At 43.9% G+C, this 21317-nt stretch overlaps 2 protein-coding genes across 2 annotated transcripts; one reads left to right on the plus strand and one right to left on the minus strand.

Moving 5' to 3' along the window:
- The first annotated feature begins 414 nt into the window (after nucleotides 1–414).
- On the plus strand, nucleotides 415–10251 carry LOC109469896. Its single transcript, XM_019768657.1, has 11 exons — nucleotides 415–740; nucleotides 2043–5212; nucleotides 5345–5438; nucleotides 5562–5660; nucleotides 5783–5880; nucleotides 6172–6327; nucleotides 6682–6834; nucleotides 7080–7357; nucleotides 7525–7669; nucleotides 7986–8114; nucleotides 8505–10251. Exons 1-11 carry the CDS (start codon nucleotides 445–447, stop codon nucleotides 8687–8689), a joined length of 4803 nt encoding a protein of 1600 aa, XP_019624216.1. The 5' UTR covers nucleotides 415–444; the 3' UTR covers nucleotides 8690–10251.
- LOC109471438 (mucin-5AC-like) lies at nucleotides 9213–21303 on the minus strand. Its single transcript, XM_019770752.1, has 13 exons — nucleotides 21124–21303; nucleotides 20801–20862; nucleotides 20103–20270; nucleotides 15519–15674; nucleotides 14579–14642; nucleotides 13512–14424; nucleotides 13058–13231; nucleotides 12698–12812; nucleotides 12364–12564; nucleotides 11800–11944; nucleotides 11400–11552; nucleotides 10838–11039; nucleotides 9213–10546 (listed from the first exon to the last, which is right to left on the minus strand). Exons 2-13 carry the CDS (start codon nucleotides 20820–20822, stop codon nucleotides 10532–10534), a joined length of 2328 nt encoding a protein of 775 aa, XP_019626311.1. The 5' UTR covers nucleotides 20823–20862; nucleotides 21124–21303; the 3' UTR covers nucleotides 9213–10531.
- Nucleotides 21304–21317: the final 14 nt, after the last annotated feature.

Below are 21317 nucleotides of genomic sequence, written 5' to 3' on the forward strand. Positions count from 1 at the left end.
ATTCCAGATGATGTCCTCTACACTAGATTTGACTGACTGATGGGAGCGTACATCATTTTTTGTGTGGATGATTACAGACATGTTATATAACGGCCCATTCATAAGCCGTCTCTTGTGTAAGCAGTAACTTCGCAGAGGTTTTATCCTTTCAAACATCAATTATCAAATATCTAATGCTCATCAAGTTGGCAGTAGATCCATAACGATCAGAAGAACTTTAATTCATTGTGTTGTTTATCAATTGGCATCGCCGTGAGAGAAGTGCTTGTGAATGCATGAGTTCCAAACATGTACCTGCTCACCAGGTGGATGACCCGAAACGTAACAAAAGACGGGTTCAAAGGCTACCTAGCGACAGTAAGAGGCACAATACTAGCCCTGGGGCATTGTTTGCACAGGGACATGTATACGCACCAAACGCCCTATTACACACCGATACCCAATATGGCGTCGCCCGGAGGGAAGGGCGACAGCGGGCGGTTTGATTTTGATGCCTGGTGCCGTACGAACAGAATCCATGACAGGATCGTGGATTTCCTGCGTTTCCAAGAACTGATGACACCCAGGCTGCTGTCCCGGCTGACCGACGAGGAGAAGGTCATGCTGTCCGAGGAGGAAGGGGTACAGCAGCGTGACATTGCCAGGCTGGAGGCCGCCATAGATCAGCTGTTTCATGAAGGGCACAGAAAGTCGTCAGCAGGCTTCTCGCCTACACACCTGTTCGCTTTGGATAAACTCAGGTAAGAGGACACTTGTTGAGTCTTGGATTTATTCTCATATGTAGCCCTTCTTCACGCTGAATCTTGACGCAAGCGACTTCCCTGTGAAACATTTCAACAGGAAGTAACGGTAAAAAGACCTTTCACATTCATGGCGCAAGTTTAAAACTGGTAGAAACTCGCTTTACGGTAGTATCAGAGTCTGCAGAGACAAAACATTATCATCTATGCGTGTCCTTCTAACCACATGCAAACACAACATGCTTACAAATAAACATGACGGTTATCACTGTGTAGGTCCGTTATAGCTTTACTGGGTCATACAGGTGTGTGTTCGGGGCTATGACGTCATTATCAAACGATACTGAAACTACGTAACCGCCGAGCACTTAAGATAATCTACATCCTTATTCTGACCAGGCACGAATTGAGGAAATTTAATGTTTCTTCGAACATCGATCTTTTACACAGAAGGTACAAATCCATTAGAATGTTGAGTAGCTATTAGAAAAGTCAAAGGTCGATCAGTACTATGGAGGGGGGGGGGCGGTGTTCCTATGATACATGACATCTTTTGGAATAAAACAAAACCTTCAACTACTGAATCTTGTGGCACACTAAGGGTGTCGTACTGTAGAACGTACCGAACCCAACCTTATCTTTGCCAAAGTTCACATCACATGACTGCGTCTCTCCACCAGAAAGCTCCATTTCTCGCTACGAAAATGCTTTAAACGATAACATTACAGACAAACGAAAAGTCACGTGTGAAGGTTATGTGAAACATAAACACGTAGCAGGACATCATTTTGACGTGAGACCAGAACCTGCATAAAGCGAAAGTTGAAATGCCTTTCTTACGACCAAACAACCTGTCCGAGTGACGTCATTGTTTGCATATCCCTCCAACACGGCGCCTGGCACTATGTACATGTGCGTAAACTAACATTAGAACGTGACTGAAGCAGTGCGCTTAATGTGTACTAAACTTTGATATGAGAAAAATGCTCCTTGTACAACTGTCTCCCACAGTCAGTTTTCTTTCATGTGTGCGCTTTTGTTTGATGTTGTATTTGTTCTTTGGTCCCATTGGTTTGTTTTTATCTTATCTTATTCCCATGCGCTGGTGCAAGGATTTGAATATATCATCTTCCCCTTAAGACTTTGACCACATATTTTGTGGCCACCAGCTCAACTCTATTGAGGCTACCATATACTAATTTGTCAACTTCACCCTCCCACTCACATAGACCTTAGTTGGTTGTTTGGAGACAACGTTGAAGTTCTGAGATGAAGTATTCTTGGTTCTATCTTGTTCTGAAGGACCTACAGTGAATCGAGTGAAGCACAGAGAGAAATCGTCAAGACCAAAGCCACAACACTTCAAGACAAACAGCACAACGGCAGAAGTGAACACCGTGGACCATCGGCCTCGGCTTTTGACAGAGATGTTGTCCGTAAAACTTTTCCTCCATCAGATAACAGAAACAGATATTCTCTTAGACCAGAGACACTTTCGAAAACAAAGGGTACGGGTTCACCAATCGTCTCGAACGAAAAGTCAGCACGGGCGAAAGGAACGGTGACCTCAAACGGCGAGGGCAGGGTTGAGAGAATGCGCGCGCTCTTTTCAAGTTCCACAGAAAACACCGTCTCGTCACGACTCAAAACATTTGAAGAACTGAAAACGTCTCCAACAAAAACACCTGCGAGGGTTGAAGATTTAAACAAACCAGATAAAGGAAGATCCTTCGTTCCTCTGAGGGACCATGTTAGTAAAAGGTTCCCCTACTTGACTGATGAGTCAACCAAAAGGCATTCTATGCCTCTGGAGAAAACATTTCAGCAAACCGCCACGGAAAATGAAAAAGCGGACAATCCCCACGCCCCTGTTGAAGAGTCTGGCCATCCAACATCCTTCAGGCCGTCTAGGTTAGGCTATAAGAGTGAGTCAGATATATTGAACCCGGAATCTTCCATAATGACCAGTGCAATACCAGAAGAAGGCCAATCACCTGTGGACAAAAATGTCTCTTCTGACTGGCTCTATGACGTTCCAAAACCTATGAAAGATAGAGCAGATAGTTTTAAAAGGTCCGATATATTTCGAAGGCCCCTACGCCCTACCCCTTCCTTACCGTCATCGGGTAAGGAAGACTTCTTGAAGATGAGCTCAAAACAAGTAGCAGAAATCGACGAGGAAATGGACCACCCCACGTTAGAACCCGACGACATGACGTTAAGCAAAGAACTAGAAACGGAGTGGTTTCAGAGAGCACATCTGCTCCGGAACACGTCACCAATGCCCGCAGCGACAGTGAGACGGAGAGTTGAACCTCATGGGCTCTCGTTGGTTTCAAAGCCCTTCGACCATTGGTCGCCATCGGAGGTGCGGCAGTACTTCGAAGCCGATCCCCAGGAGGACATTCGACGCCACGCCAGTCTATTCGAAGAGAACTCAGTGAGCGGTTGGGACTTGGTCTCCAAAGACGACATCGACAGCTTCCTAAAGAACGAGCTGAAGATAGCCAACGCAGGGCACAGGAGGAAGATCCAGCGGAGGATCTCCACTCTCCAGCGGCGGGAGGCGCTCAGACCAGGCGCCGTCCCGTCCCCGGTCGCCGAGCCGAAGAACCTGACGATCGTCTACAACGACGGCAGGAAGGTGACGGCCACCTGGAAGCCCCCGCGTCACAAGATCGACGCCTACATGGTCACCATCACGGAACTGTACGAGCCTTACACAGAACTCGTCATGAAGAGGTTGAGTCACTACGAAGACACGTCGATCACGTGCGAGGGGCTGCAGCCAAGGACGCACTACGTCATCCGCGTGGTGGCGCTTTGCGGAGACGAGGAGAGCGAACCGCTTTCCCAACCCTTCCGCACGAGCGAGGAACTCCACGGCGACTCGTCCCCTCGGACCGTAAAGAGAAGCGCCTCCATCAACAATCAAAGCCACTACATGACCCCTGCCCCGCTCTATCACGTGTACCAGACGGAGAGGATACCGATCCTGGTAAAGAGCGACACTCAAGGACCGCCTACTCTCACCTGGATGTCTTCAAGTACCCCCACGTGGGACAAGTTTCCTCAAGTCATCCAGAGCGGAATCAAGTACCGTCTTACCCCGACGCAGAGGCAGCTCCAAGAGGCTATGTTTGAGGTGCTTTCGTCCGAAGAGTCCTTCATCAAGAGCATGTACGTCTTAGGGGAACACTTCTTGAGGAACCTGGAGAAGAAGAACGTCGCGGGCGGACAGGCGCTGACCTTGATCTCCGTCCACGTCGCTCACGTCATCAACGCCAGCCGGGCCTTCCTGTCCGACCTGCAGGCGCGCGTGCGCGAACAGGCGCCCGTCGTCTCCGACGTGTGTGACATCATCCTCCGCCACGCCAGCAAGCGGTTCCAGGAGCCGTACGTCACCTACTGCAGGAACATGCACTACCACTCCAAGGCACTGATCGGGCTCATGCAAGCCGACAAGTCCTTCTGCGACGACGTGCGGCAGTTAGAAACCGACCCGCAGTGCGGAAACCTCCCCATGACTGCCTTCTTGTTGACGCCTATGCAGAGAGTGACGCGCTTCCCCCTCCTTGTCGACCGAATCCTGACGTTCAGAGACGTAAACTCGGAGTTGTTTTTGACAGCAGAGCAGGCCTTACAGACGACGAAGGCCCTTGCCGTAAAATGCAACCAAGCAGCCTACAAAGAACAACAGGCTATGGAGCTAGAGGAGCTGGTGGTCAACAAACTTCGCCTCGCGAAATGCAAACCGCCGTTTTCTTTGCTGGACAAGAGCCGCTGGATTGTGAAACAGGGAGAGCTCATCTTGGTGAGGGACAAGGGACCAAACACCCACCGCTATGTCATTCTTCTATCGGACTGTCTTCTCATCGCAAAGAAGCTTCACAAGCGGGGAAGCGAGGTCACATACGAGCTGGTCAACTACTGCATGCGCAACAGGCTGGATGTGGAAGAAGTCAACAAGATTTACGACGACTCGGAAAGAGCCAGCTCGTCAGACGGAGGCAAAGGGAGGCTGTCATCCTTTCTGCAGTCATTGTATTTCTTCAAGCCCAAACCAACCAGCAAACTCCGCGTGACCCTGCACGAGGACAGCTCCGGGCAGCACCAGGAGATGGTGTTCTCCCTGAAGACGGAGAGCGAGCTGACGCGGTGGGTGGAGGCGCTGCAGTACAGCGCAGCCGATCCGCAAGGCGGGAAGATTTACCCGGACTGGGACTGCCCCATGACGGTCGTGACGAAGAGCAGGAACGCCGCGCAGCCGGACGAGCTGTCCCTGGAGAAGGGGGACATCGTGAGGGTCCTGAGGAAGATGCATGACGGCATGTGGCACGGCGAGACCATCCATGACGGCAGGCAGGGCTGGTTCCCCCACATCTGCGTGGAGGAGGTCAAAGACAGCGACCACTACAAGGCCAAGCAGCTCAGGCAAAAGCACGGCTCCAGTCCAGAAAAAGACGTCAAAGGTAAAACAGCATGCTTTTCTAATGATTCATTGTTCACTCACACAGTTGTATTGATCCCAACCAGTCTTTTCTTTCTCCTCCATTCTTTACGATTTTTATACGATGGCTGTCTGATCGCATCTTCTTCCGCAGAGTACACATACGTGACACTGTTCGACCTGGAGCCGGAGTTCCCGACAGCCCTGCGCCTGCAGAAAGACCAGAAAGTCGAGATCCTAGATTTCAGGTCAGTTTCCTCAAACTGTTTAAAGTTCTTCCCAGTTTGGTTGTCTCAGATTGCCATGTAAAATGTATGTAATCAAAGGTAGTGTGACGCTACAGTTTGTTGATGGGTATCTTTACTTTCCAGGGACGGTGAGTGGTACCAGGCCAGGCTTTTGGACACCTTAGAGGTCGGACTGGTCCCGGCAGACTATGTGGCACCCATGGACGACCTACTGAGGGAAGAGTGAGTATCCAGCCCACAAACTCTTAATGCTTTTGATCCCCACAACTTTCCTGGAGTATCATTCCACGTAGCTTGTCGTAGTCTAGTGGCAATCTGGTTACTCAAGAAGTGATTTTGTACAGGTGGTACCTGGGATCCATGGACAGGAAGGACGCCGACGCTCTTCTGCGGGCCTGTGGCATCGGGACGTACCTGGTCAGGGAAACACACAACACTAAAGGTAAGGAACAGACTAGCATCAAATCAAATCATACCCAGCCCATAGAAGTGGTCTCATGCATATGGTGTCCCGAACAGCGGTCCGTGTTACCATACATACATGTAGTGTAGACGGGCTATGATTTCTTGTTGTGCGATGACAAGCTTGTCTCACTTTTGAACAAAACACTTTTGGACAACATGGAAAAGTAGGAGTAAAAGGAGTATAATGCATTCCTTATGGCATTGGTACCTTTTTTTTTCAAAGAATGTGCTGACATTTTCATGATATACATTCATGTATCATACCCAGGGCCGCATGTGTACACGATTTCTGTGAAGAACAAGGACAAGGAGGGGAGGGAGGTCATCCGGCGGTTCAAGGTGGAGAGAACCAAGCACAACAAGCTGCGCGTCTCCAAGGAGCAAGAGTTCGACACCTTACAGGAGCTGATGAAGGACCTCATAGGTGAGAAGACGATGTTGGTTTTAGAAAAAGAAATGTCTCGAGGAACCGCACATCTCGTAATCACTAGGCAGGTGTGTCTCTTCGGCGTGATTTTGTGCGGGAGTTAGCTGGCCAGAGAAGATCCAATTTGCGACCCACGGCAATTGGATCGTGGGTCGCAAATTGGATCTTCTCTGACCGGCTAACTCCCCTGGCATACTATCCTTCACTTCGGCTAATTTCTACTATTTTTCCAGCGATCAGCGGTGCCTGGTAGAGGCTAGGTACACGACTATTCTTGATCAGTGTGCGTGCGCAGGATAGTAAAGCTCTGTTACATTTTGATAACAATCTAATGATTGTTCATTTCTCCAGAGAAAGGCAGCATTGCTGGCTGTCCCCTTGACCAGCCTTGTCCCAAGCCCAAACCGCAGATCAAGGACTTCAAAGGCCGGTGGGAGGTGTCCAGGGAGAGGATCAAACTGGGCAAGAAGCTGGGCCAGGGGCAGTTCGGAGACGTGGTGGAAGGTATGGAAATCTGCACATATCTTCTTCTATTTATCAGAATTTGACGATAGGCGTTTAGAATTAGGGCAACACATGGCACAGAAATGGCGTAGTTAACTAGCCTGGTTATCAAACCTATTATAGCTCCCGAGTCCTACATCCTCTCCTCTGTTTGCGGAGAGGATGTAGGACTCAGGAGCTATAATAGGTTTGGTAACCAGGCTAGTACCTAACGAAGACCGCGTCTGTCTCTACCCCACAAACAGGGTTCTGGAATGGTACCGGTGACTCCGACGACTCGCCCGTGAAGGTGGCGGTGAAGACGACCAAGGCCGGGTCGACCGTCTCGGCCTTCCTGCAGGAGGCGGAGATGATGATGAGGCTGTACCACCCGAACCTGGTGCAGCTGTACGGCGTCTGCTCCGAGAAGGACCCGGTCCTCATCATCACCGAGTTCATGGCGAACGGCAGCCTGGAGAAGTACCTGCGGCACGGGCAGGGCAGCGGCTTCACACTCATGGAACTCGTCAATATAGCGGTACAGGTAGGTCGAGATCATTGTTAACACTGTAGTACTGGAAGAAGTTGAATTTTGATCTGATGGTTTATACTCCTAGATTATCTCTTGACTAGAATGGTATCCTGGCTAACAGTATGTAGGAAAACAGAAACTAAGGTCACTTTTAAGTGCGTATATTTTGTGTTTTGTAGGTGTCTGACGGGATGGCGTACCTGGAGGAGAACGCCATCGTGCACCGTGATCTGCGGGCGGCTAACGTGCTGGTGGGGGAGGACAGCGTCTGTAAGGTGGCCGACTTCGGGCTGGCCAGGATAGACCACTACAAGGCTTCCTCTGGTAAACCCCTGCTTCCATCTATGTTCAGCCCTCAAGAGAAGAATGTTAATCTGTAAAATGGTGTTGTCAAGCAGCTAGTCGATAATTGTTAAGTGTCTTCATTCAGGGCCTAGCAACTCCTCTAATGCTAAAATGTGTCTTTTATTGCAGATTGATAACTTGCTGAATTTCTTAATGCTGAGTGCAAAGTCCCTCCTAGCGTATACGAATCACCCCTTTCTTCCCAAGAACACTTGCTAGATTAGAAGGTTAGCTAAGTGGGTTAATACGGTATGCAATGTACTTCATACAATCATGTCATCTCTCATCCATCCAGCCCAGTTCCCGATCAGATGGACGGCTATCGAGTCCATCCAGACCCACGAGTTCACGGTGCAGTCTGATGTCTGGTCTTTCGGTATCCTCATGGCGGAAATCCTCAGCAAGGGGAAGGTACCCTACATGGGTGAGTATCATACACACATCTCTTCTAAAACGTGTATTAAGATACAACCAACCAACCTAAGGATCACTATTCACCTACCTATAGAGATCATTTTACTTGAGTCTACAGTTCCCTTCAAGGCAATGCTCCAAAAACTCCACGTCTTGCATGCTTTGGAACACATTCTTGACAAGCTGTCTTCTAAATGAAATGGCACAGTAGAAACTTCCCTATGCTTTGCAAAATGCCTTCAAGAGATGTTGAGCTGCATGTACCAGCCCCATGAAATGAACCTCGTGGTGCTTTGGCGGAGTAACCTCAACTCTGATAAGCGAAATAGACACATACTCCTTATGTATTGTACCGCCACTTCACAATTCACACATATGCCCCAAATATATATCTTTGCAGGATGGGACAACACCCAGGTGCTACAGAGGGTGGTGCAGGGTTACCGGCTGCCGAGAGAGAGCAGCTGGCCGGAGAGTCTGTACCAGCTCATGCGCCAGTGTTGGGACAAGGAACCGGCCAAACGGCCCTCCTTCAGTACACTGCGCGATACGCTGAGGGACTTCCTCCTCAATACCAGGGAATAGCAACATCAACATGTACAGCATTTCTGCTTTCATGGCAAACCTATGTCTTCCTTTCAAAGATTACTGTGAAAAAGTTAAGAAAGCTTTTAGTCACATTCACATCGAGCATGCCACGAGACCATATCAGAGTCTTAATGACACTATGACAAAACAGGAGAAAACTATTGAATTCATGTATATGTCTTTATTTTTATAATCTATAATCATGCTGTACAGAATTTCTGATAAATCTTTTATCACATTTAATGTATGAAGATATTCTACTTGAAGGAAATGTATTTTGATATGGCTGCTATGCTTTTGCTACTGACAAATGTCTAAGTACAAGTGATGAAGATGTTGCAAAATGAACACCAGTGTGTGCAATAATTGCATCAATATGCTTTTCTCTAAAAAGTGTGTATACTTTTCTCTAAAAAGTCTCTATGTACGTAATACTGGACAATCATGTGAAAGGATTGGCTTGTGTGTAAACCCAGAGAAATCAGACTTGAAATAAAAATGGAAAAGATATGCTGAAGTTTCATAGATCTATACTTTATTCTCATAAAGTTGCCACCTTCTTAAGCAGCAAGACATACTGTAAACTACCCCTGACGCTGCTGAAGGAAAATTGATAGTATGCAAGTAATATGTATATTAACCAATACACCAGACAGTACAGGTAGATACTACTAGTAGTATCACGCTGAGATCCATCTTTTAGTATTACAGTATATGTTCATTAACAGAGGCCTACAGAATGGGTATGAAACCTAGGTCTATAACTATCTACAACTTGGGCAGTGGATGGAACTATGCAAATATTGAAGAAAATTAAGTTGAGGTAGAAAACCAAAATAAAACCCAAAACATTCTACGTTTCCTTGTTTTAAGCTCTACGATTTTTTCTTAGCCATTTTCTTTACTCCTTTTGCTAGACATACACAAGAACAATAATTCCATCAATGTGTTAGTGATATCGATTATCCCTACCGGTATGTAAACAAATCAAGGATCAAACAAAAATGAAGTTCAACATACTATGGAGAAATGAAAATGCCCCAAGTACATGTACACCATTCAATGAAAGGCACTACAAATATGAATGTTTTATATGTAAACTACATGTATAAGCAGCATGATTGTCAGGATTATGCTAATGAAATCTAAACAGAGAAAGGCTTATTTCTGAAAATGACCGAAGAGTAATTGCTTTATTTAGTACTTTTTAAGATTACCCAGCTACATGTAGTACATGGAAGGCACACACGGAAAGGCAAGCTATCAAGCACATGATGCAGACTCATTACATGAGTAGGAGATTATGTACATATATTCAGCTTCATTCTAAAGCTTTTAGTTTTATCATATTTCTAGATTCTTCTATCGAATGTCTTTGTAGCCTGTACACATACACATACACATCTTTTCAACATGTATCCTATTATACAGTTATACAACAGTTTCTACCGACAAAGCTATAGATAATCTTTATTCAATGTTCTCCTTAACATGTTTCAAATAGGAAGGTTTCTACTCTTCATTCAAGTCATAATTTAAAGACTAGCACAGGTTTTAAAAAAATCCTTTCAAGTTTCAACAAAGAACTTCAACGTATGTACTAATGAATCTAATGGTGCGATCAATGCAATTTGAGGATGATTTCAAAATGGTTAAGTTTCAAACCAGTGTGTAGTACAGTCACTAGTAACAGCCATGTGCGGTATAGTATGCAAATAAAATACATGGGTGTATAAGGATGATAATAACTACTACTATGACTAGTTTCACCACTGTAACCATGTATGTTGTAGATTATAGGATTTCTGTTGGTCTGGGTTATGTTGCAGGTTTGCAGGCTCAAATGTCAATCAGCTGGGGAGCAAATGAAGAAAAATATTGATCATCATCATTCAAAGATCTTGCCAACATGTACAATGGACATGGACAGTTGACCAAAACTAAATGTTCTGTCCTAAACAGGTGGCTATCATTCTGAGAAGTAATGCAAGCTGTAAAGGACTGAGATTCAAACACTCCTACCCTGGTACTTTCTGGTCTAGAAGCATGATTGCAGATGATGAACCACTAGACCTTGCACACTACAAAAAAAAAAATGGAAAACAAGACTATAGTACTGTAGAAACAACAGTGCAAAAGACTTACATTTGCTACAGCAGGAGAGTTGCTCTTCATGTCGTCCTCTCCAAAGTCGATGAGCGGCTTGGGCAAGTTGTCTGGACCAGAGCCTCTCAAGGCCAGAGGAGAGTCGTTTGCCTCTTGCACCTTCCTCAAGTGTGGAGCCGGGAATTCTGAGGGGCTGTCATTGGCAGCAGCAAGAGTAGGCAGGCAGGACCTTCTACTGGACCTGTGGGAACAAGAACAAATCTATTGAGTTACTTAGTAAAGGAATGGCTAAGCAATGGCTATTGCTTGCTTGTTATACCTTGGCACCCCTACTCAAAAGGGTCAACTCTATGTAAGAAACAAGAAGGGAAGAAGGCAACGATGTGGAATGTTAATATAGGTTGTCAAGACTAACAACAAGGTTGGAGTTTAGGAAAGATACCCAAAATATGAACCATTGGCTCAAGGAATCAGCAAATGGCAACTGACAAAAGTTGCAACTTGAATGTATGTATGTGTGTATAGCCATAAATATAGTAATCCATAACAAAGGAGGGCAATTACATAATGCCACACAGCAAAAGATGCCAGGCATGCTTACCCTGGTGTAGGTATAGCGGACCCCCTGGATGGGAGTCGGGACTGCCTCTGCATGCTCCTGGGGGTGGGGATGCCCGACCGTCTCCTGGTGGAGCCCGAGGCTGCCCCGGGGATCCTGCTGTTCTGTGGGGTGCTGGGAACTACAGGCAGCGGTCTGGGCAGGAGAGTCAGATTCAGCTTTATCAATAATACAGATAATCTTTATTGTACGTTTCTGCCCCAATGGTTTTGTACACAAATACATCTACACTGTATTAGCTATTGGCATTGGGATATCATGAGTTTGGAAAAAGTACAACAAGAATTGTGCCAACAGTTGCCAAGTACATGCAGCATGTGTAATCTTTGATGATCTACTTTTGTTGCTAGAGTATATACAGACAATTAACCCTCTTTGGTACCTGTTTGTGTTTCCTGGCTGCTCGTCCACAGAGATGCGTTTGGGGACAACCTTCTTGTCCTGCAGTACCGGTGTGGAGGCAGAGGGGACAGCGCGGGGGGTTAGGGCAGGGATGGCCCGGGGAGTGGACTGCACCTGGCTGTTTGCTGGGGGAAAAGGAAGGACAGGATAGGATAATGCTACAAAACTTCACTGCTGTAGAGATATCAACATGCTATAAAAACAAGGGCAAGACAAGAACCAGAAGGTCAAGTACTGTAAGTCTGTAAGATCATACATGTATTACCAAACTGAATACTAGAAAGTCAGAGGCACCAGACTTCAGTACAGCATGCCAGCTTGACAGATTTGATTATTCCAAGTGTAGGTTGCAGTTACTTAATCATCCAGTTGCCAACCCATTCTACAAGTATTCCTAGTAGTATAGTACCCAAATTACATTACATATTATGCACTGCAGGTAGCAGTATTCACAACTAAGTGTCTAGCCATTCAGTAAATATTACTGAATGGGCAGACAAAGCATTTGTACATTTTGTAAAGAAACTAGACCCTTTATACTTACCATTAACCTTGGGTGTGCTGATCTGAGACATGGGCAGTGTGGCCCTCATGGGCTGCTGTTTCTTAGGCATGGGCACACCGTAACCTCCCCCTGGCAGGAGAGACTTCTTAGAGAAGCTGGTGTTGGCTGCAGCGGCGGGTTTGGCCAGCTGGGGTTTGGTCTGAGGCGGTGCAAGACCTGACACCCTCTTCTTACTGGGCCCTGCAGGGAGATTTTGAAACGTGATCACTATTATACTAGTGCTAAAGAAGTGTACTGAGTTTTACACTCCTTGGCTGAGTGCATTTTCAATTGTAGTGTTTTCATATAGAGAATTTAGGGAAGTTCATTCTACCTTTAGAAGGGGTTGATGAAGTCCTGGAGGCAGAGGATGTGGAGTTTGACCTGCGTCGATTTGACAGCTTGGGCAGACTCCCTGAACGCTGTGGCATGGCGCTTGTCTTCACAACCTAAGATGGAACATGATCAAAACTTTGTTGATGCATAAAAGATGCAAAGACATTTGTGTTTTGTTTCTAAACACCTAAATGATGGATAATAACAACAACTGAAACTAGAAATGAGCACAAAGTAGGCACTTCCATAAGCAAATGAACAAGCTCTTCCAATCCCCATATATGTGCTGCAGTTTTAGAGTTTCAGTATGCTAAGCCAGAGGGGGTGAAGTCTGCCATCTCTGGTTGCCATGCTGTACCTTTGCATTCTGAGGCAGTGATCCCAGAGAGCCTTTCCTCTTGACAGCTGCTGGTGCCGAGGCTGTGGAGATGTCACTGACATCAGACGCCACGCTGCCTGCATCATCTGAGTCGTCTATACTGCCGTTACTGAAGCTGCGGCCCAGAGAACCCAGACTGGGGTTTGTACTGTCCTGCTTGTGGAAGATTGCATGGTGTAAGTAAGTTATAAGAAGATGGAGTTGTCTTTGTATTCATATCAAACACTGTGTGAGAGAAAAAATATTCTATAGACAAAAAATGTTTCTGAATCCTTCTGACTGAGAAAACTAACTCCTCAGGACATTGACAAGAGAAAAAAATGAACATACTATTAGGAATATTAAACAAAAATTCTACAGCACTGCTGTTGCCTATATGATTGAAACCAAGAGACATTACACAATGCTCAGAGTCATATTGCCCTTGACTTACATTATGCCCATTCTGGCTCCTACTCATTTTGCTTTCCATAGAAATAGAGCGGTTCATGGAGGTGTTCATCCCTGCCGAACCCTTCCTGGGGATCTGGGACCGCGGCAGACTGGAGCCCCTGCTGCCTGGGGCGGGAATCCCTGACCGTCTCTTCACGGGCTGCTTTGGTGCATCTGCTGTGCCATTGCTTTCGCTACCATTCCTTGTTGCCTTGGAATTGTTACTGTTGGCATTGTTGGGGCTCATAGTAAATGTTCCCTTCCGCACTGCAGGTTTCACCAGTTCTTTTCTTCCATTGGCTTCCTTTTCTGACTTTTCTGCTGTTGTCTTCTCCCCTGCCTCACTGTTAGAGCAGCTTGGCTTCTGGATGCCACTGCTTGAACCCTGGGATCTCATCACACTAGACCCAATTCTAGAACTCCCATCACTGGTGTAAGTATTGTTTCGCACTCCTAGTCTGCTCAGTCTTTTAGGCACCAAACCAGACTGTCCCTCTTTAGCTGTGTTGTTTTGCTGCCCTTGATTTGAATCCTGTGCATCAGCTGTTGTTGTTGGAGGCCCCTCCTTTTCTGGTGTATCCAGGGTGTAAGTCATCCTACGAGGACTGTTTCGGGGACTGTTTTGCGGTGCTTTCTTCTTGAAGAGTCGTGCTTCAGACTTGGCAAACTTGACTTCCTCTTCACGGTTTCTCTTGCTCTCCTTCTCCAGCTCCTTTGCCAGCCGTGTGGCCTCCACAAAGAGCTCTGCGTACTGGTCCCCGTTCAGTTCCAGTGGGACATACTTCTCCTCTTCTTCCTGTATATCCTTGGCCTTTGAGATGACCTGCTCTCTGAATCCCACAGGGCCAAAGAAAACTTCATCATCGTCTTCATCATTGTTGTCCTCATTGACACTGGTTTCTGCTTCTTGCTCCCTAGAACAGTAATGAAAGATTATCAAAAAAAGTTTTGTCCTGTATAACAGACTACAGAACTCAGATTGGAGGTAAATTACATGTTGTATATTCCACAGCTTACTACGTATATTGATTCTTTTCTGAAGACTCAAAGTTGCTTCTTTCTACTTACTTGTTAACAGGTGAGACTGGTATGTCAAAGTCAAACACTTCAGTCTCTAGAAGTCCAACAGCATCTGTATAGAAACAAAACAATGCAAGTTAGAAACTGTACAAAACTAAAATATTATTTAGTGTTACTTCCCATTACATGTATTTCTAATGCAGTGTACAGTGATTTGAGAAAGTCTTATGGACATATATATGTTCCAGTTGATTTTAACATGAGAGCTGGCTGATTGAGATTCTCTACTTGCAGTTCCAATGTCTACTGCATCCGTTGGCATTCATCCAAATACTGCCTGCACCATTGGGGCCCTGCCTGTGGGCATGTGTGACATGCAGGAGTAACACTGCCAGTGCTGTGAATGTCTATCGCACTTACAGAATCCCTTGGGATGATGTTGAAATTAATCACACAAACAGCACACAGCATAAAATTTCAATCACAGGTAGGTACTACAGTCTGCTGATTTGAGTCCAGAAAATTTTCTGTGAATGCTTGCGAAACCAATTTTAATTTCAATGGAGCCAAAATCAGCATAATGTCAAACAGACAGATGAACATGAACATGACCTGATTCTACATCTTGCATGTATTCAATAAAGCTCTGAATTATTGATGTCCCAGCAGATCTCTGAAATCAATCTCCAAGGAAACCATTATATCATGGCAGCAGATATATCAAGCAAAGGTTAAAGTGTTGCAGTCATTTGTGGCAGGTTGTAAACAATTTAATTATGGATAAGAAAATTGAAAGGTCATACACATATGTAGAATTCATATTTCACCATCTCCTAGATAATACTACTGAATTTCTCTGGCCACAGAATAATAATAATATGGAATATATTCTTTTGTGTAGTCATTGTTACAATTAATTATAATTATTCCATTTCACAACAAGCCTATATCTTACTATTAAACTAAAAATGACAACTTCTTGTCTTACCTTCTACCTTGTCGTTGTTTACTTCATTTTGTTTTGCTTCATTGGGAGCATCCTCTGATGTCACGTCCCCTGCATTTTTAATGGAATCTTCCACTCTTTGTACATTATCTGTTGTGTCTAGAATGTCCCTCTTTACACTGGGGGAGGTCAGCATTCCTGGGAAAAATATAAATGTTTTCCTTGTGATTTAACAGTCCTGGCATGAGTCCAAAATTCCAAATAAGGATGATTCATGGATGACATCTATGTGCGCATTCTAGACTGTTTCCTAACTGCCTGGCATTAAACACAGCTGAGTAAGCAAGTTCACCATAAATGTACAGGGCATCCTTTTCCTAAAAACCCTATATAAAAAGACTCAAGCTGGTGACAATTCCTGCATCAAGACATCTAGCTTATAAAATCATTCAGTTGGCATTTTCTTTTTTGTTCCAAGAATATAAGAGTTACAGGTATCACTTGAAGTCTTCTCAAAATGATTGTGATTCTTGTATACAGTTGCATTCTGTCCTTAGATTTCAAGTTCTCTTTTCTGGGCCAATCCTGTTTGTTTGCACCCTAACATCAGACTTGGGGTCACTAAAGGGGTGCCATCCATAACATCAAGTTTGTGTGGCCTAATGCGGTAATCAGGATGATCCCTGAACGGATGCAGTCTACCATGGCTACAGGCAAGCTAAATATTTGCCCTGTGGCAGTAATGAATGCCAGACTGGCATCAGGATTACAGTCTGTTTTTTCTAGAGCATGAAGGTTTGTGGTCCGTGTCAGCTGAGTGTTTTTATCACATCCATCCTCAGCAGAATGTACACTGGGTAACTGGGATGACATTGGAATGACTTTTGGATTGACTTACAGTCAGGCAATGTGTCTTTTGCTCAAGGAACCAAGAAGAGGACATAATAACTCTCAGTTACAGTCTATTGATGATGCCATTCATATTACTATACAGTAATCTATTTTGATAGCTTAATTTTGCACACTGCAGTCTTCTGGATAATGAAATCCAATGTTTTTAACATTAGAGATGTGACCGTCTACCAAAATTTATATTAATAGCTGTAACATTATCATGATGGGTGCAGTGAGGAAAATGTGATTTATCAATTTTATTAATGTCAAAGCAAGATTTGAAGCTCAAATACATTTCTAAGGTTACTTCACTTATGTTTATTTAATGTACCAGGTACTCATCATCTGTATGCGGTCATCTTTTGATTTCTATTACTAGTACTAGTATTACTTTGAATTTTGAAATTATCCTTTAGTACTACACGAAACAGCTTGGCCACAATGAAGTCATCCATAATATGTGTGTCTACTCTACCCTTCAGTGACAGGCTTAGGAAATGATACAAATTACAAATTACAAGGCACACAGATGAAAACATATCACCAAAATCCAATTACAAACAGCTAAAATGTCAAATTAGATATTCTCCCTCCTCTACTGGGATCCAATTTACCCAATGTTTTGTCTGGGAGAAATTAGCACATGAAAGGGATACTGCCCCCACAGAAGTGCGTCATTCATTCCATAATGCTCCTCCGGGAGCTTGCTTTTCAGCGAAAGGTAAACAAACGCAGGAGGTTAGAAACCACAAGATTATCCCATGACAAAGAAAGAATCAAAATCCCCTAGAAATATTACAGCAGTGCGTTTATCATTAGGTGAATGGTCTTGTTCACCATGGAAGGTAAATACTAACATACCGTTACATCAATAATTTTCTCAATGATGTCATCTTACCTTGTAGGAAGCGAAAACCAGCCAGACATCCCTTCACAAGGAGTACGCATGATTTTATAACAATCCCCAAAACAAACAGCACCAGTATACAGGTCAGAACCAGGTCAACCCCCTCTGTGGCCAGCACTTCCAGCCCAGCAGTCTTCTTAAAACCTTCCCAGTGTGTCTTCAAGACACTCAGCATCATCTCCATTATTGTGCCTTAGGTCTAAGATGGTCTGGATTCCAACTGTGGTCCAGAAAAGCATGGCCAAGGAATGGTTTGCTTCCCTCTCATTTCATTTCCCAGGCTTTCAACATGGCACACTGGCTTTAGCCAACAAAGCCATCGGTTGGAATGCCCAAAGGTGATCAGTTTTGAAAGGATTGTCTAGCCTCTCATTGGTCATGCAAGGCGAGATGCTCCCTGCAATTATCCTGGACTGTTCCATTCACTAAGCATCAAAAGGGGTTGCACTGCACTGTACCACCTTGTAAAGTAGCGTGTACAGACAGTACTCCAACTCACATTATAATTCATAAACATATGGTGATATGGTGAAATAAACATATCAATGATTTACTTGAGTATATACCAATTCTTGGTTGGGAAGGTACAATATACTTTGCTATTCAACACTCATAGCTGCAGAGAATTGAAGACTACAATTTCCCAAGGGTGTTCATAATCACAGGGTGGTTCAATAACTACAGGTACGGTAATTTTATTCCTGCCGTTCAGGCTTCAATAATGTCTATGTCCAAATATCTATGTGGGGCCGGCATGCCTTTTTTTTCGTAAGATGTACTCAGCCACATTAATTTTGAAATAACTTGTAATTGGACCACTCTAATTCAACATGAAGCAAAGTGGGTGGTTGAGTTTTATGCAATGCATTAGGCATGTTTCTGAATTTATTGTAATAATTATGAGAACTGAGAATTGTGTAAATTGTACCCCTCTCCTCCAATTATGACATTCGCCTGTAGTTGTTATCTCTTTATCTATAACCAACACCTTTGTCTACACTCACCAGACCAGACAAACAACATTACCCTAACCATGAGTCATTGGTCTTCTTTCAAAAGGACAAACAATTATAGTGCAACGTACAACCTTCTATATTGACCCCCAAGTCATGCCACTTGCCTGTAGTTATCTCTCTATCTAACTGCCACCTTCACACCCACCAGACCAGATAACATAAGTGAGCCATTGATCTTCTTTCAAAATGAAGGACAAACCAACATCAATTTTGTGCAACCTTCCAGATCTACACTGTAGATAAAAGATTAGTACACCAATACATGTTCTCAGACAGTACTGTATCATTTGTGGCCTGTCTCCTTGAAATAAAATGACACATCCCTTGAGTTGAGGCCACACTGTGATAAACTTAGGTAAGCCATTATTGATTCTTCCTATGACTATGAGTTTGTTACGTAGATATATTTGTCATACAGGACTCAGGCCTAGGAAAATAAATGTTGTGTTTCCTGTTTCCCGACCGACCCTAAAAAAACCGCCCACCCTAGCCTTATTTTTGTGTGGACCCCTGCGCTGCATATTGCTGAACCAAAACATTTGCACGACGCTACCGAGAGAATCGCTGTCATTGGTGGAACATCGGGCGCCCCGCTAGCGTTTTGAAGCCGTGTAAACAACGCTTATTGTCTGATTTGTTTGTAAAACAAAGCCCTCGACCCCGAAAATAAGTTTAACAAAAAAGCCGATACGTTTACGACACCGTAGAAAATTCGCTATCGACGTAAAGCACATGGTGGCCGCAAGTCCTGAATCTCAAAATCGGCAACGCGGCAGAAAAATGCCTGGTCCATTTTAGCGATTTTTACCATAAAAATAACGTATGTGGTTTATTTTCCCTCTGGTATTAGTTTTTAGGTCCCGAAACCCTTTAAAAAGTAGAAATTTGCCGGCAAATCGGACGGCCGAGGTGGGGAGGGCGCCTGCATTTAGAGCTGCGTGACCCGTAAAGTCAAAGGTCATAGGGCACGCGTATTGCGCAATCATCGTAAATTGCGCCGATTTAGCTAATTTTAGGGCGTTTAAAATTAATACAATCACATCATCGATTTTTAGGAAAACATTGGGATAGAAACCAATCAAAATTTTGCGCTGAATAATATTTTTTTCTTCAGATTTTTTTTCTTCGGAAGTTTTTTTCGTCAGAAGTTTTTTCCTCAAAAGTTTTTTTTCTTCAAAAGTTTTTCTTCTTCGAAAGTTTTTTTCTTCAAAATTTTTTTTCTTCAGGCGTTTTTTCCTTCAGAAGTTTTTCTTCTTCTGAATCCACTAACTTTGACCAGACTAGACAATGTACCATACCAACCAATTATTATGTTGAAATATTTGTACTTAATTGGGCTTGATTTTCTATCTCTTAAGTTAGACAGATTTTCAACTCAAGTTGCAGGAGAAGGCTACAAACTACATTTCAGAATAGTACGTATTAAAATGCAACAGCTTCTCCTGCGCGCGGCGTAGGGCGCAAAGTTGGAGACCCCTGAAATATAATATTGCACAATTGATTTTTCAACTTGTTCTACTTAAATAAACACAGCAATCAGCAAAGTCTAAAAAAAATAAAAATAAAAAATAAAATAAGATAATCCCTACCTACCGACCCTAATTTTTTCAGGACCGAAACAGGAAACACAACATTTTTTTTCCTTGGCCTCATTCATCTGTCAGTTGGATATATGGCAATGGCTGGCTATATGATAATAACAATTATGGTACTACTACTACTACACAGTGGTTTACTAGTACATGTATATGTATATGGGTCATTATCCCTTTATCAGACTTCAGTATAACTCTAACAGCTGAAACATACCCTCTGTCCTCTCTCTATTGACAGGTTGCAGGGCGCTCCTCTTGCGAGGAGGGCTCTTGCTGGGCGTGCTCTTGGCACTGCTGGTACTGGTGATGTTCTCCTTCCCACTCACCACAGGTCCTGTCATCGCGGGGCTGCCCAGGTCAATCAGCATAGCCACCTGGCAACCTGAAATTTATGTTGTACATAGAACATGCATGTGTCTGTAAGTTAGGAGTGGATCATTCAAAACTTCATGTACTTACAAAGTGGCAATTAGCCACAGTGCTTTAGCCCGAGCCATGACGCAGGACTTCTCCTGCTTCTCTGACCTTACTAACAAATTACAATTGTGGGAAATGGAGGAAACTTACACTTACAGTCACCTGCACAGCCGACTGATGATGATGATATATCTGCTATATAAAATTATAAATTATAATATAGTAATAGGACTGCAGGTAATAGAAGCCCTGCAACAGTCACCGGCGGGCTACTTTATAGTAGATACTAGTACTACTAAATAGAGTACAGAAGAGACGTGAAGTAGAGAGAAAGAAGCTTCATCTTTCATCTAACATACCTAGTAGTACTAATAAAAATAAGTAATATGTATTTAAATATTATGCAATACTGTCCCAATACACATGTAATTTCCTTTTGCTACACATTATACTATAGAGCAAGACTACATCTAAGGCACACATTTTTCTTCTTACCTTCCTTGCTTTTACTCTCCATGGTCGCGTTGGAAGATAGATTATTATGATCAGTTGATGTCCTGCAGAAGGAACAAATATCACTTTGCAAGGAGCTTTAAATATTTTTTATTTTATTTTTAAGTTTAACCTCTGTAAATGTCCACTTGGTCAAAGCTTGCTGAAGATTGTTTGCCTGCTGGGGGTATGCTTTTACACCTATGTCTTTGTTATCACACCGAGAGTTATAGATCCACGTTTCCAATACAAATGCATAAACCAAAATGTTTTTAAACTCCTTGCCAAGCACAATCGAAGCTATCGTCTGATTGATCTTTGCTCACCTTCCTTCCCTTGATTTCAAATCCTGGCGTCTTACCACCTCACAGGTTTGCTTTAGGATTACACCTTTAACCTTCAAGTTATAGTTGTGACCAAAATTTCAAACAAATCATCTAACAAAACCGTACAAAAATTCAGGAAACAACAACACGACTGACTCCAGCTTTCCCACTGCGATTTAAAAATTATCACGTGA

This window comes from Branchiostoma belcheri, unplaced genomic scaffold (genome assembly GCF_001625305.1).
Source record: "Branchiostoma belcheri isolate BF01 breed outbred unplaced genomic scaffold, Haploidv18h27 scaffold10, whole genome shotgun sequence".
In the NCBI taxonomy this organism is placed as follows: Eukaryota; Metazoa; Chordata; class Leptocardii; order Amphioxiformes; family Branchiostomatidae; genus Branchiostoma; species Branchiostoma belcheri.

Excerpts from the sequence above, each read along its gene's own strand:
- LOC109469896 (XM_019768657.1), top strand. The coding sequence starts at position 445 with ATGGCGTCGCCCGGAGGGAAGGGCGACAGCGGGCGGTTTGATTTTGAT. Across the intron at positions 741-2,042 it reads TTCGCTTTGGATAAACTCAG|GACCTACAGTGAATCGAGTG; the intron begins GTAAGAGGACAC and ends CTTGTTCTGAAG. Across the intron at positions 5,661-5,782 it reads GACGACCTACTGAGGGAAGA|GTGGTACCTGGGATCCATGG; the intron begins GTGAGTATCCAG and ends GATTTTGTACAG.
- LOC109471438 (XM_019770752.1), bottom strand. The coding sequence starts at position 20,822 with ATGGAGAGTAAAAGCAAGGAAG. Across the intron at positions 11,945-12,363 it reads CAGCACACCCAAGGTTAATG|CAAACAGCCAGGTGCAGTCC; the intron begins GTAAGTATAAAG and ends CTTTTCCCCCAG. Across the intron at positions 11,040-11,399 it reads TCCGCTATACCTACACCAGG|GTCCAGTAGAAGGTCCTGCC; the intron begins GTAAGCATGCCT and ends TTGTTCCCACAG.